At 46.2% G+C, this 15,310-nt stretch overlaps 3 protein-coding genes across 8 annotated transcripts in view; 1 reads left to right on the forward strand and 2 right to left on the reverse strand.

Moving 5' to 3' along the window:
• LOC133500765 (heat shock cognate 71 kDa protein) lies at window positions 1-6,341 on the reverse strand. Of its 2 annotated transcripts, none has more exons than XM_061819869.1 (9): window positions 6,206-6,341; window positions 2,956-3,161; window positions 2,656-2,861; window positions 2,419-2,571; window positions 1,447-2,002; window positions 1,170-1,372; window positions 896-1,094; window positions 577-809; window positions 1-468 (listed from the first exon to the last, which is right to left on the reverse strand). In XM_061819869.1, exons 2-9 carry the CDS (start codon window positions 3,158-3,160, stop codon window positions 289-291), a joined length of 1,935 nt encoding a protein of 644 aa, XP_061675853.1. In that variant the 5' UTR covers window position 3,161; window positions 6,206-6,341; the 3' UTR covers window positions 1-288. The 2 variants fall into 2 exon arrangements, with proteins under 2 accessions (XP_061675853.1, XP_061675852.1); XM_061819868.1 differs by lacking the exon at window positions 6,206-6,341 and adding an exon at window positions 4,564-4,751.
• si:dkey-238d18.4 (TBC1 domain family member 15) overlaps window positions 6,293-15,310 on the reverse strand; it is a 15,851-nt gene continuing 6,833 nt past the window's right edge. Inside the window, exons 1-10 of one of the 3 annotated variants that reach the window (XM_061819882.1) lie at window positions 14,144-14,280; window positions 10,161-10,346; window positions 9,957-10,075; window positions 9,202-9,305; window positions 8,685-8,752; window positions 8,453-8,599; window positions 8,280-8,370; window positions 6,773-6,921; window positions 6,538-6,679; window positions 6,293-6,461 (exon numbers count right to left, since the gene is read on the reverse strand). In XM_061819882.1, coding sequence (XP_061675866.1) covers window positions 6,293-6,461; window positions 6,538-6,679; window positions 6,773-6,921; window positions 8,280-8,370; window positions 8,453-8,599; window positions 8,685-8,752; window positions 9,202-9,305; window positions 9,957-10,075; window positions 10,161-10,346; window positions 14,144-14,150 — 1,182 coding nt within the window. In that variant the 5' untranslated portion in view covers window positions 14,151-14,280. Of the gene's footprint in view, window positions 6,462-6,537; window positions 6,680-6,772; window positions 6,922-8,279; window positions 8,371-8,452; window positions 8,600-8,684; window positions 8,753-9,201; window positions 9,306-9,956; window positions 10,076-10,160; window positions 10,347-12,244; window positions 12,574-14,143; window positions 14,281-15,310 lie in introns of those variants that run through there. The other 2 variants (XM_061819880.1, XM_061819881.1) reach the window with 2 other exon arrangements.
• Window positions 14,213-15,310, forward strand: part of LOC133500771 (sialoadhesin-like) — a 3,758-nt gene continuing 2,660 nt past the window's right edge. For all 3 annotated transcript variants that reach the window (XM_061819885.1, XM_061819884.1, XM_061819883.1), the window contains exons 1-3: window positions 14,213-14,347; window positions 14,436-14,804; window positions 14,879-14,911. In XM_061819885.1, coding sequence (XP_061675869.1) covers window positions 14,284-14,347; window positions 14,436-14,804; window positions 14,879-14,911 — 466 coding nt within the window. In that variant the 5' untranslated portion in view covers window positions 14,213-14,283. The remainder of the gene's footprint in view (window positions 14,348-14,435; window positions 14,805-14,878; window positions 14,912-15,310) is intronic.

The raw sequence follows: 15,310 nt of genomic DNA on the forward strand, positions 1-15,310 counted from the left end.
AACGTGAGTTGACTTTTGTCACATCATCGGTGGATCAATCATGATTTAGACACCAATTTTGTTTGGATTTGTCTCCTAAAGTCAACGCAATTTTGAAATTTATTAGGAATATGCATTCATTATTGATTTATCTATTAATTTAGCTCCAACGTAAAGCACGTGTCTAAATCATCTCACGACAAATGAATAATAATCCACATGCACACTTTGGAGATATTCGTTGATTTTGGATGAGACAGTTTTTGTTGTTATTTGATGACGGTTCCGAGAAAAGCCTAAAGACGGCGTTTAGTCAACCTCCTCAATAGTTGGTCCGGCAGAGCCTCCTTCAGCTCCACCGGGGAAGCCACCGGGCATCCCGCCGGGCATTCCTCCTGGCGTGCCCCCCTGGTAAAGTTTGGACATGACGGGGTTGCAAACTTTCTCGAGTTCCTTCTGCTGGTGCTCGTACTCTTCTTTCTCTGCAGTCTAAATCATAGAATTAAAAAAACGGAAAAACAAGCGACAAGACCGAATATTCAGTAGCAAGGAAAGAGATGAGACCAAATTAGGAAAAACCCGAGACTGCAATCGCACCTGGTTCCTGTCCAGCCAGGAAATGACCTCGTTGCACTTGTCAGTGATGGCCTTTTTGTCGTCAGGGCTGATCTTGTCCTTCAGCTTCTCGTCTTCCACGGTGTTCTTCAAGTTGAAGGCCAGAGACTCGAGGGAGTTCTTAGCTGTGACTTTTTCTTTCTGGGCCTCGTCTTCGCTCTTGAACTGCTCGGCCTCCTGCACCATGCGCTCGATGTCCTCCTTGCTCAGTCGTCCTACGGCAACAAGCAAACATCTCTAATCCTGAACTTTATTCTCTCACGCGGCGTACCTTTTGGGTTTCTGTGACTATTCAGTGCACCTTTGTCATTGGTGATGGTGATCTTGTTCTCTTTTCCGGTGCTTTTGTCGACAGCGGACACGTTAAGAATGCCGTTGGCGTCGATGTCAAAAGTCACCTCGATCTGGGGGACCCCCCTGGGAGCGGGCGGAATACCGGTCAGCTCGAACTTGCCCAGGATGTTATTATCCTTGGTCATGGCCCGCTCACCCTCAAAAACCTGAAATGGAACGGCCGTTGTTGGATTGTGATATGCCGCAGGGGTAACAACATGGGAACGTGGGTGTGGTGCTACCTGAATGAGGACACCAGGTTGGTTGTCAGAGTAAGTGGTAAAGGTCTGGGTTTGCTTTGTGGGAATGGTGGTGTTCCGTTTGATAAGCACGGTCATGACTCCTCCAGCGGTTTCAATTCCCAGGGACAGGGGGGTGACGTCCAGCAGGAGCAGGTCCTGTACATTCTCAGACTTATCGCCAGCCAAGATGGCAGCCTGCACAGCTGGAAAGCGTTTCCACATTCAACGCACGAGTCTTTAAAAATGCGACATTTTTGCAATAGAACTTCTGCTCTACCTGCCCCGTAGGCCACAGCCTCATCAGGGTTGATGCTCTTATTGAGATCACGGCCATTGAAGAAGTCCTGGAGAAGCTTTTGGATCTTAGGGATACGGGTGGATCCACCCACCAGGACAATGTCATGGATCTGGGACTTGTCCATCTTTGCGTCCCTGAGGGCCTTCTCCACGGGCTCCAGGGTGCCACGGAACAGGTCGGCATTCAATTCCTCAAAACGGGCTCTGGTGATGGAAGTGTAGAAGTCGGTTCCTTCGTAGAGCGAGTCGATCTCGATGCTGGCCTGGGTGCTGCTGGACAGGGTGCGCTTGGCACGCTCGCAGGCGGTGCGCAGACGACGCACGGCCCGTTTGTTGCTGTTGATTTCTTTTTTGAACTTGCGCTTGAACTCGCCAATGAAGTGATTCACCATCCTGTTGTCAAAGTCCTCACCACCCAAGTGAGTGTCACCCGCGGTGGACTTGACCTCGAAGATGCCGTCCTCAATCGTCAGAATGGACACGTCGAAAGTGCCTCCTCCGAGGTCAAAGATGAGGACATTGCGCTCACTTCCAACCTGGAATAAGTACGAGGTTGAAAATCCAAAACGGACCCCTCCGGATCACCTGTTTTCTGTGGGTTCTCGATTGTCTTTCCGTCTCTCCCCCAGTCTAAAACATACGGATGTCGGAATAATTGAAAGCTTCAAACTGGTACCAGGTGTCCTTCTCTAAGTGTCAGCACTTCATTGAATTGTCTGGATCTGCTAGGATATGCTACCTGGTTTTCTCTGGCTAATCAGTTTTATTTCTTTTACCTCACTCTCCCAAAACATGTTCTTGGATAATAAAGACTAAATGGGTGTTCTTGTATATGATCCTTGTACTTGGCTATCAATCAGTCCCGGTTTTACCCCAGTTATGGCCCACAGTCATCCGGATAAAGCTATAGCTCACCCGTAAACCTGAATAAAAAACGAGATATTGTGGTCACCTTTTTGTCCAAACCGTAGGCAATGGCTGCCGCAGTGGGTTCATTGATAATGCGTAGCACGTTAAGACCTGAAATGGCTCCAGCGTCTTTGGTGGCTTGACGCTGGGAGTCGTTGAAGTAGGCAGGAACGGTGATGACTGCATTGGTCACAGACTACAAGATAGAAAAATTTGTTTTCAAGAAGTCTCACATTCATCGAGATGATATGCGGCTCTCTTTCGCGAAACACGGTCTCACTTTGCCGAGGTAGGCCTCGGAGATCTCCTTCATCTTGGTGAGGACCATTGAGGAAATCTCCTCCGGGTAGAAGGTCTTCATCTCGCCTTTGTACTCAACCTCCACCTTGGGTTTAGTCGAGTCATTCACGACCTTGAAGGGCCAGTGCTTCATGTCTGCTTGGACCACGGAGTCGTCAAATCGACGGCCAATCAAACGCTTAGCATCTGCGCGCGGACCAAAAATGAGACATCGATCAGTTTTATTCGACGGACTTGAGCGAAGCTAGAAATCAGTATCACTGTGGTTGACTGTATTTACCAAAAACCGTGTTAGACGGGTTCATGGCCACTTGGTTCTTGGCCGCGTCGCCAATCAGCCTCTCTGTGTCCGTAAAGGCCACGTAGCTGGGCGTGGTCCTGTTCCCTTGGTCGTTGGCAATGATCTCCACTTTGCCATGCTGGAAGATGCCCACACAGGAATATGTGGTGCCCAGATCGATGCCTACTGCTGGTCCTTTAGACATCCTGAACAAAGCACGGAAGGATACATGTGGATATATTAATATTATGCTTTGGGGTACAATAACACGATTAAGTGCATTTCAGGACTCTACTGTTTTACATGCACACGCGTAAATATTTATGTCCCGTTGATGTACGAGAGAGTCTTTTGAGGTCCCGCGTTCGATCCCAGCCCTCCCTGTGTGGAGTTTGCATGTTCTCCCCGTTGCTTGCGTGGGTTTTCTCCGGCCACTCCGGTTTCCTCCCACATCCCAAAAACAACAAAACTCTAAATTGCCCCGAGGTGTGACTGTGAGTGCGGCTGTTTGTCTCGATGTGCCCTGCGATTGGCCGGCGACCAGTTCAGGGTGTCCCCCGCCTCCTGCCCGTTGACAGCTGGGATTGGCTCCAGCACTCCCGCCACCCTCGTGAGGATAAGCGGCGAAGAAAATGGATGGATGGATAAATGCCACACGAGCGCTGGAACAGTTTTGCTTTCACCACCATAACTATGCTCGCTTTTGGCGGACACTATATAAAATTGTGTTCTTAAATTAAACGATTAACTTATCCGACAGGGACTCACAGTGTCTTTCACTCCCCTTCCTGCCACTCGTCTCCGATAAACATAACACGATCATACGACAGTAGCACTGATCCCAGAGGAGTGATGGGCGTGTGCGTTTCCGACAGCTGACTCCTAATACTTTACCGTTACTATAATAAGCGCCGAGGTGTCTGCGTGAAGATGAATGGTGCGTGTTCAAAAAAAAGGAAAGGAGTGACCATTATTGATGGCAAAAACCATTAGCAAGGCTGCCATTAAATAATAAATGCGCGCACCCATAAAAGGTGGATTTATTCAGAAATGACCATCCCAATTAGTTTGTTTTTTTGTGGGGTTGTGTGTAGAATTACAGTTCCTGTTAGAATTACAGTCGGAGTTTCGCTGTTAGAGCAGAGCCGCATTGAATTTTCACTTGTTCTCCCGTTGTGTAAGGCAGAAAAGAAAATGCTGACACAGCTCGGTCGCTCCTCCATCCACAACTTTCCAACTGCAGCATCACGGAAAAACTGGCATGAATAATATGTCGTCATTATTTGGCTTTATAATATATATATATATATATATTTTTTTTTTTAATTATTATTTTTTTTTCAAGGCAAAACATCCAGCTGATAGCTAAATAAATTATCGATATTTAAACCTAGTCAGTGGGCTGATGTCACCAAATATATGTTTATTTTTTTCTGATTCTGTTCCAGCCTGCAGTTAATAATACATGCCAGCATAATTATGAAATTAAAATAAAAAAAAAAATAAAAATAAAAAAAAATATCTCACACGTGACAGTTAAAGCTTTTCAATGCAGCAATGAAGCGAGACAAAGTTTGAAGCCGGGCCGGACGGTCGTGTTGCTGTTACCTTGTTGTGTCAGCTGTTCAAAGTTAACTTGGGAATTGATTTTTGCGCTGGGGACCCCTGACTTCCTCTCCGGCGCTCCTTTCCGCGTCCTGCCAGGCAGACTGAGAGGGCGAGTGCGTGCGCTCACCGGGCGTATATAGAGCTCCATGCAGGGGGATCCCTAAAATGGGTGTCAGGTGAATCCCTCCCTCCCTCCCCACGGAAAGTTCTAGAAGGTTCTGACTTGCCTAAATAAGCTACACCGATAAACAAAACTATTGGGACAGCTGACCTTTCGACATTTGGTGCCAGGGAGGGAAGCGGCCTCTCCTTTTGCTGCTGTGACAGCTTTTATTCCGGGAAGGCGTTCTCCATATTTCTACGCTAAGTCTCGCAATATCTCTTCTCGTTCACCCCAAATGCAGTCGAACTCATGCGCCTTACTTTCCACACTGAGGCGTAGCCGTACCGGAACAAATTGTTCAAATCTTGCCCTAAACGTACTACTGTGGCGTATTCTTGACAAATGTTGGTCAAATAAAACATTTCACATTGAAAACAAGTGAATATTGACTTGTTTGAATGTTAAAAAGTATTTTTTTCTTTTTAAAGGAAAGCCCATTTTCAGTGTAGTAATGTAAGGGATAAGATATACATATATATTTATTATATCCTTGATTTCTGACCATTGTGAAGCATATCATGTGCACCATCCTATTTACATCTGAGTATATTTTTATTTTTAAAGAATGGATAAATTGATCTGGTAAAGCGTTGGCCTCACAGTTCTGAGGACCCGGGTTCGATCCCGGCGCCGCCTGTGTGGAGTTTGCATGTTCTCCTCGTGCCTGCGTGGGTTTTCTCCGGGCATTCCGGTTTCACATCCCAAAAACAATGCAACATTCGTTGGACACTCTAAATTGCCCCTAGGTGTGATTGTGAGCGCGGCTGTTTGTCTGTATGTGCCCTGCGATTGACTGGCGACCAGTTCAGGGTGTACCCCGCCTCCTGCCTATTGACAGCTGGGATAGACTCCAGCACTCGCCTCAACCCTCATGAGGATAAGTGGCTAAGAAAATGGAAAAATGGAATTATAATCACTGGAATGCTTGCGTTGTGAAAGAAAGTGGATTTGACCTTGTAACTTTAAATTTAAAAAATTCCCACAAAATCCAAATAGATATCATATAAATGTAAAAAGTTTATACATCTGTTTTGGTTTTTTTTTTTTTGTTTGTTTTCTGGCATTTGAACAGGGGTGTGTCGAGTTTTTATTCCCACTATAACTCCGACAACTTCTTTTATCAGATTCTTGTGACATTTTCAGATCAAAGATATCGATTCGCCATATATAAATCAAATATGATTGAACGTTTGGATTTTGGACACGGTGTGAATAATTAAAAATAGCTTGTTTGAGTTCTTCTTCTTTTTCTTTCCCTCGCCGCCACTCCCTTCTGCCAGTGTTTTAAACGTGGATATCCACGCTCGTTACATAAGTCATTTTTAAATATAACCAGCATACGTCCGGAACGCCACCTGTTGTCTGTCACCTTCCAGTAGCTAAATATTGAATTAACCCTTTGCAGCGATCCTCAACAAGGCACACAATTAATATTTTATGATCAAATAAATAATCCACAGTCAATAAAATAGTATTTACCTCGGGAGTTTTAAGAAAAAGAAGTTCCTGTATGTGTGCCTTTGGTCCGTTGTTCAAAAAAGGTGTCAGGGACTAAAATAGTCGCTCTTATCTTAAAACAAACAAACTGCGGAGCTGGAAGAGAAAGTCTTCTTCTTTGGTTTTGTGTGCTCGGCAGCGGCAGTTCATGGAGTCCCAAGCGCAGCGTTTGCAGTAGTTGAAAAAGTGATGCTCTGCCTTCTTCAGGGTGCTGTTCAAGTCCAGTGTTCCCTGAAGGCTGCGCAAAGGACAAAGGGAATACACATCGCTTGCAAAATATCACACACCTACAAGTGGGATGCCGTAGAGTTCACCTGGTGGTGAACTGGATCAGCTGAACTTCATCTCGACATTGCAAAAGAGTGTCTCTGTGGTCCAAGAGGATGGCTGCGCAGATGAAAAGCTCAAACGTAAAGTCTGTGTTGACGGCCTGCAGCTCCGACTCACACGCGTCGTCTGCAGACGAGGCACAAAAGTGTAAAATACATTCACAATATTTGGATCTTATGTGTATCTTCTCATGTTCCTTTCACGGCAACTTCATCCCACCTGTACAATATTTCTGGGCCAGCCTTTCCTCGTAACGGGCTCGGTCTACTTGCTGGGAAATGAGCTCCAGGTGGTCGCAACTCAGAATCTCAAACAGACGTAGCGCGTCGCTGTATTCAAACTCTCGCTGGAAGCCGAGCAGCAGCCATCTGACGTGCAAATTTGGAAATAAATGTGGAAATAAATCGTTGGTAAAAGAAGGAAAAAGGCACAACGGTCACGGAAATAACTCAAAAATGATTCAACTGAAATCCGCCAGTGGTTCTGAACGAATTTCCTTCAAACATATGAGACGCAACCCGGAGTGCTTTGTCACTTCGACTTTATGCTCACAATCCCCAAAATTAATCTTACAAAGAAACGATCTGAGAACTGTAAACGTGAAGGTGCCTCGGTTAGTGTAATTTCTCAAGTAAAATACGCACGCCCAACGTTGAACTCGAAATTCTGGAAAACCCTTCAACCTATGTATAATACATTTTTACGATACATGATTTTGCCTCTACCCATATGATCAAAACACAAAGTATCATGTGTATTTTGTTAGTTTTTTCAAAGAATTATTATATAGTTAAGCACCTGATTTGAACAGGTATTACTTTCTTTTTTATTTACTTCCTCTGATTTTGAAATTCACAGGCATGCCTTTATTAAATAAATGGGAAAACACAAGGTTGTGCTAATGTGTTTGATAACCCAGGAAGAATTTTGTAAGATGGGTAACGTTCTTTAAATAACACGTGAAGGACCACTTGAAACACTTTTGTTTTTTCATTTTAATGGAAATAAAATGCAACTCTCGAGCATTTCAGAAAAGCATTCTCATTAAACAAAACATAACCATAAAGAAATGAATGATGTTTGTTGTCCAGTCATTAGTCATTGTATCGAAAAATATATATATTTCAAAAATTCTGCCTGTGTTGTAAACGTATGTGCACAACTGTACATATACACGGTCATATGTTCCCCTGTCATATTGGAGTGAAAATGTAGGCTGACAGATTTTCCACACCTCTAGGTGGCAGTGGCATATTAGAATTAAAATGTACAGTTTTTTTCATAACTTCGAGATGGCTGCATATACTTATAAAGTCTGAAAGTCTTCCCCCCCCCCCCTCCATGCTCTCCTATACCTATATATAATGCGCATGATTAACTTTTGACAATTTGGCTGGGGGACATTATATACAATACATTTTGGTACGTTTTGCACTGATTTGCTTCATGGTTGAAAAGAAAACAATAAGACTATCAAGGCACTGAGGAGAAAAATGTGCTGCCCAGTCTCAGAAAGCTTAGTTTCAGTCACAGGTCAAAGGGGTCCGATAACCAAAAAATGATCCAAAACTAAATCTAACAACCATGAACAAAACATCGGACTATCCTAAAGAGTGAAGATTGAAACTCAATTGAACATCTGTGGAAGGAGCTGAAACATTGATTTAAGAGGGGCTCCCTTCAAGCCTGAAGAACAACGTTACACACTTCTGCGGTTTAGTGTTACCTGTGACAGAAGGTGAAGCTCTCCATGGTGTCTGTGACCAAGTGGACATGAAGCTGAGGGTCCAATTCCTTTAACAGGGCCGCCTCCAACTCTAGAAGACATTCAAGGGAACTCCATCGACTTCTCTTTCAGTTTGAAACAACTCGCAGGTCGCCGCTTGAAGGCAACCCCACCTATTTTTCTGTGCAGACCATCTTCACGGAAATCCTTGGCGAATTTCTCCATGTAGCACGAAAAACTCCAGAAACTGTCAACCTCGCAGTCCATGACCTCCAGAAATCGGCTGCACAGGTCGTTCATTCCCTGGGCGTAACTCACTTCTGCGTGGTTACGCGAGTGAAAAACGTCGTTGGAGGCAAGCCGGTCCTGGAGAAAATGACGCTAAGTCCTCCCTTCATTCCTTACCTGGATGGAAAGCGGCGTAGGTGATGAGGATGTCCCTCAACACTAACAGATTCCCTGAACCTTCACCTCTGAAAGCAGACACAAAAGACCGAGAAACGAGCCCATCCTTTGGATCGGCTATTTAATGTCGAAAAGTCAATAAAGTAACGTCACCTTAACCCACAATTCCAAAGTGAACGAAATACAGCACATATACAAAGACAATAAATGTGAATGGAGTCTGAATCTTATTTTGTCGTATCCAAGTTCAATTTTAACGATTATAAAATCTGGATGAAACTAGGTTTGGCATTCATCTTCTCACCCTGCATATACACCGCACATTTTCATCCAAATTTCACAAGATTCGACAGTTTTTGTCATGAGCCAGACTGGACCACGACCAAGAGGGGAGTCTGGCTCATGACAGTTCTCAAAGAATATGTACCTTCAGAAACATTAACAACATAATATATTGGTGCAGAATTCCTGTAAATTTTGCTCCCAAACTAAAACAATAACTTTTGGAAATCCGTACTGGTAGTAGCTCAGATCTCTGCTGGTCCTTGGAACGTCTTTGTTAATAATTCGGATGGCTTCCTGCAGTTCTTCCCGGTCAAACGTGACACGCTCAAACAAGATCTGAAAATGCGCAGAGGACGTGTTATTGACGTGTCACATTTCCGAAACCAGTTGACGCATTTCTTTTACTTGGACTGATAGCGAAGTGGCGTTGTGCTTTGCTTTCTTTTATTTACCGATCACGTCGCGGAAACCCCATCGAGGTTTTTGCGATCGACAACATGGAAGAGGAAGTAGAATGGCCTTGGTAGCACCAACATTAAAACGCGACATAAGGAGCGTGACCCAAGAAACATCAATCCATCTATCCATTTTCTTGGCCGCTTATCCTCACAAGGGTCGCGAGGAGTGCTGGAGCCTATCCCAGCAGGAGGCGGGGTACACCCTGAACTGGTCGCCAGCCAATCGCAGGGCACATCGAGACAAACAGCCACAATCACACCTAGGGGCAATTGAGAGTCTCCAATAAATGTTGCATTTTTTTGGGGGATGTGGGAGGAAACCGGAGTGCCCGGAGGAAAACCCACGCAGGCACGGGGAGAACATGCAAACTCCACACAGGCTGGGTCCGGGATTGAACCCGGGACCTCAGAACGGTTTCCAGCTGATCCAACGTGCCGCCAAACATCAATCATTGTATCATATTTTTTGGATAGATCCTTTCGGGTTATCATACATGAACCCCCCAAAAAAGGAGCCCAGTCAACAAACCTGCGCTTGCAGTTCCAAAAACGTCACCCTGTCCTGAACCTCGTCGCTCAAGTTGGAAGCCTGTCGCTGGACCAGTTCCTGCCTCTGCTGAAAATACCCAACAGCAGCCACCAGCTCAGCTGCCGGACACAAACGGTGGACAGCCGTCGTCCCGGCGAACTTGCTTCTGCGTGAAAGCGATTGAGAACGTTTCGGGCTTTTTACCGTCGGTGCCGTTGAGGTGGATTTGCACGGCCGCGGGGAGGAAGCTTTGCCACTTGGCCTTCATGACCTTGTAGCGCACAGCCAGCTGCTCCTGCAGCAGAGGGCGCTCTAACGCGGTGGAGCCGCACGGGTACATCCCGAACAGGAAGCGCCACGCCAGGCCGCGCTCGGTGGGGGACACGCCACCTGGGCACCGAGCGAAATTCTTCTGTAGTAAGTAAGTAAGTCACTTACACAGTAACTGCACACGCAATGTAATATTTCAAAAAATTTTAACAACAAGAGTAAAAAGTTCATGAAGGGAAACGTCAAACGTGAAATTTGGTGAGATGACAGTCTTGCGGCTTCATTAAAGACAATAGTTGACCCTCTGAATTCTCTGAACGTAATATCAGTTTGTGCAATTCCTCCATCCCTTCGCTTTTGGAATGTGTACAACTGTGAATAATTACTAAAAATATTGCAAATCTTTTCAGCCGTCACCGTCAAAGCAAGTCCCAAAAGGAAATCAATGAAGTGGAACAAGATCAGGGATAAAGCTCTGAACTTTGCTCCGCTTCCAGAGGATTTGAGAGGCTGTGTTACGCAATCGAGAATTTTGCACCGTTGCTGCTTTCATCCTTTTTCCTTAAATTCCTCCATCCGTATTCATAATTAATATCTCAGCACACCCAGGAAAACATTTGCTGTCCCTGGTTAATGTTGCTGGAGCATTTTCCCACCTTTCTCAAGAAATATCCACATCACAAAGCCAACTCGCAATCATGAATCCGAATTTCTTAGCTCCACACGCTTCACTGAGCATCTTTGTTCCAACTCATGTGATTATTATTATTTTTTTTTTTAAGTCTTGCCTTCCCTCTCAATGCCATTCTCCTCTCATAGCAACTCGGCTTGAGGGCAGTTTCCGTGTTTGAGAGTTTGCCCGGACAATGTGGGCAAAGCATCACTTGACTGCCTCTCGAGGGAAAAAGCGCTTCGACCTCTGAACATGTGACCAGAATCGAGTCTTTGTTGATGGAGCCGCAAGGCGTGTGCGACTTTTCTAGCGGGTGGCCGCCGGCGCTTTAAATGTTGAAATGCTCGCTTTCATGAAGGCGCTATCAAATATTCTGACTACACCCATGTAGTAATGTTCAGTTTGAATCATTACAACGTCTAATACCTGTATGTATGATTTATTTTTATTTTTATCCGGAAAGGGCAGCGATAGGTTGCCTCACACATCCGTCCATCCATTTTCTTCGCCGCTTATCCTCACAAGGGTCGCAGGGCGTGCTGGAGCCTATTCCAACTGTCAACGGGCAGGAGGCGGAGTACACCCTGAACTGGTCGCCAGCCAATCGCAGGGCACAGCGAGATAAACAGCCGCACTCACAATCACACCGAGGGGCAATTTAGAGTGTCCAATTAATCTTTCATATTTTTTGGAACGTGGGAGGAAACTGGAGTGCCCGGAGAAAACCCACGCAGCCACAGGGAGACCATGCAAACTCCACACAGGCGGGTCCGGGATTGAACCCGGGACCTCAGAACTGTAAGGCTAACACTATCCAGCTGCCCCGCCATGCCACCTGCCTATATAGTCATGCATCCATCCATTCTCTTTGCCACTTATCCTCACGAGGGTCGCAGGGAGTGCTGGAGCTTATCCCAGCTGGAAACGGGCAGGAGGCGGGGTACACCCTGAACTGGTCGCCAGCCAATCGCAGGGCACATGGAGATAAACAGCCGCACTCAAAATCACACCAGTGGGCAAATTAGGGTCTTCAATTAATGGACATCTTTGGGATGTGCGAGGAACCCGGAGTGTCCGGACAAAACCCACGCAGAGGAGAACATGCGAACGCCACACAGGTGGGGCTGGGATTTGAACCCCGGTCCTCAGAACTGTGAGGCCAACGATCTAACTGTTTGTTCCAACATTGCGCCGATTACAACAGATGTAAGATGTAATATGTTGGCATTTTCAGATCAATTTTAGCTGATTTTTGAGGGATAATATAGATAATATATCAAGCGAGGTGGCAGGAAGCAATCGAAGCATTTGATCAGCCTCATAATCATCAGGAGAGAATCGATACCGTTTTGGAAAATGTGCATTCTCAGCCGAGACTCGTCCACTCTGCCCTCGGCGTCCATGACCCCGGGCAAGGTGAGCCGCGCGGCGGCCAGAGCGGGCGAGCCGACCCCGGCGAGCCTCCTCCGGGAGCGGACGCCCGGCTCCCGACGGCCGCCCCTGCTGCTCTCCTCCTCGGCTGAAGTCAGGCGCTCCATCCGGGTGGCCCTCGCGCGCCGTCAGCCAGCCGCCGAACCTCTCACGCGTCACAGCCGGCGAGCATCTCGGATATCATTCAAGGTTGCTTTTAGGAGTTTCTGCCTACGGTAGATTTGCACTCTGAAGGAGGCGTCATGAGACTGAACCTTGGGGTCCCACGGACTCTACTTTCTCGGTGGCGACTGGATTCAAAGTTCACTCTGGACTTGTGAACGTCTCCCTCCACCTAGTGGTGTATTTCACAAAAAGCACCTTCATGTTCCCGTTTGAGCATTTAATCGACATCATTGTCCTCGATGTCCATCTTCAGGTCAGCTACTCGCACACTATTTGTCACCATGAGACAATTCGGGGAACTAATAGAATCACTGTCTTATGCAATACATTTCTCCACTTCTAGTGCCACTTTTGGACAAATGATACATGGTGAAACCTCACTGAAACTACTGCGCTGGATAAGTAGTACAAGGCAAAAGGTGTATATGTCATGCACTAGTAGTGCCGAAATACCCACGAGTACTTTTGCCTCACTAGTAACGTGTACTTCTTCTTCTTCTTTTCCTTTCGGCTTGTCCCACATCTTTTTCCATGTAAGCCCATCTCGTGCATCGTCCACTGTCCTCATGTCGTCCCTCGCAACATCCATCAGCCTTCTCTTTGGTCTTCCTCTCTCTCGCTCTTTTGCCTGGCGGCTCCATCCTCTTGCTCACTCCCAAGGGAGAACCTCAAAATCTTCATTTCTGCCACCTCCAGTTCTGCTTCCTGTTGTCTCTTCAGCGGCACCGTCTCTAATCCGTACATCGTGGCCGGCCTCGCCACTGTTTTATAGACTTTGCCCTTCATCCTAGCGGGGACTCTTCTGTCACATAGAACACCAGACACCTTCCGCCAACTATTTCCACCCCGCCTGGACCAGTTTCTTCACTTCCTTAGCACACTCACCGTTGCTCTGGATTGTTGACCCCAAGTATTTGAAGTCGTCCACCTTTGCTATCTCTTCTCCCTGGAGCTTCAAACTTCCTCCTCCACCCCTCACACATATCCCGTTTTACTTCAGCTAATCTTCATTCCTCTCCTTTTCAGCCGCGTGCCCCCGTCTTTCTAATTGTTCCTCCGTCTGCTCCCTGCTTTCACTGCAGATCACAATATCATCTGCGAACAGTCCAAGGGGATTCCAGTCTAACCTCACCTGTCAGCCTATCCATTACCACCGCAAACAGGAAGGGGCTCAGCGTGGATCCCTGATGCAGTCCCGCCTCCACCTTAAATTCTTTTGCCACACCTACGGCACATTTCACCGCTGTTCTGCTGCCCTCATACATGTCCTGTACTATTGTAACATATTTCTCCGCCACACCAGACTTGCGCATGCAGTACTACAGTTTCCTCTCTTGGTACTCTGTACTCTGAAGCGTTTGAGGTTCATTTTTCATACTTACTCGCTTAATACTAACACATACAAAGTTCTTTGTTCAACAAAGTACTACAAAACTACATTTTCACATTGTACAAAAACAAAGCAACACGACAGGATGGAACATTTACTGTCGATGTTCTCGTGTATTTTTGTGAAACCTTAAAAGAAAGCGACCATTCACTTCACTGTTCCAACTTCCTTATTTTTTTTTTTTTAATTCACCGCTGCGAAGCAACAGGAAACACACCCAAGAATTTCACATCACCGTCAGGATCAGCGAACACTAACCTCTCATCTCGCACTTGAACACGCACTCCAATGAGCCGTGTCTTTATCCGCGGATTGTGCTTGTGTAAAAACAAACACATGTAGCGGACCGCGTCGTCCAAATTCAACAAGAATTTCGACTCGGAGTTGGAACGCCTACGATGGAACGTCTACGGCCTTTGACCGAGCTCGCGTTGATTCTGATCCTGGCCTCTCATTCAAAAGGTGGGTGACGTCGTGGTCCGTTTCGGGTGGTCTCGCGCAGATTCTGCACCTAAATCGGAGAATTATTTGGGTGGGGTTTTACCTGCAGGCGAAACGTGGGGTTTGAAAGTCGACCGACGCATCACTGCAGAGAAAGGCAAAAGTGTGATCGTACCGTGTACGTTCAGCTACCCGCCCGAGCACCACGCAGACGACCTTCAGCTCTTCTGGAAACTCCCCAAAAGGAGCGCGTTTAATACTTACGACAACGACCAGAACGCGTTTTTCTACCACCCCAATCACACATTTGTGGTGAAGAAGTACCAAGGAAAGACGACGATGTCCGGAAATGGAAACGACAGGAATTGCACCCTCGGGATTTCCAGTTTATTAGACGATCAGCTGGTTATTTACTTCAGGATTGTCGGAAAGGAGAAGTACAGTTTTTGGGACCAAAGAGTCACTATATCTGCACGTGGTGAGCATCGTGGCAGAAATGTTGTCGCCGTGGTTATGTTATTGAATCATTTTTCGCTGCAACTTCAATTGTAGGCCAAGATGCGGCCACGGTCTTGGTTCATCCAGGTAATAAACCATTCATAGATCTTGAAGACTGATGGTGTAACCCAGGGGTGTCAAACTCGTTTTTTTCCTCACGGGCCACATCGTGGTCCCGGTTTCCCTCGGAGGGCCCCGTCATGACTGTGAAATTATACAAATATTTAATCGTCTCGTCGTATTCACATCATCAATTTGTGATCTACCTTTGGAATCGGAAATCAGGGGTAATGTGTTTTTCAACCATTCATGCTTGGTAAGACATAAAATACGAGTAATATTTCAACTTTATCACTTATGATATATGACAATCTGAAATTTGTGTACAGATTTTTACAAGAATAATCAAAATTGACACTCTAGATTTGACTCCGCGGGCCACATGAAATCAGGTGGCGGGCCGGATCTGGCCCCCGGGCCTTGAGT

The sequence above is a fragment of the Syngnathoides biaculeatus genome, chromosome 5 (assembly GCF_019802595.1).
Source record: "Syngnathoides biaculeatus isolate LvHL_M chromosome 5, ASM1980259v1, whole genome shotgun sequence".
NCBI lineage: Eukaryota > Metazoa > Chordata > Actinopteri > Syngnathiformes > Syngnathidae > Syngnathoides > Syngnathoides biaculeatus.

Coding starts and splice junctions, on each gene's coding strand:
- LOC133500765 (XM_061819869.1), bottom strand. CDS start 3,160: ATGTCTAAAGGACCAGCAGTAGGCATCGATCTGGGCACCACATATTCC. Junction 1,373..1,446: donor GGCTGTGGCCTACGGGGCAG/GTAGAGCAGAAG, acceptor AACGCTTTCCAG/CTGTGCAGGCTGCCATCTTG. Junction 1,095..1,169: donor AACCTGGTGTCCTCATTCAG/GTAGCACCACAC, acceptor GTTCCATTTCAG/GTTTTTGAGGGTGAGCGGGC.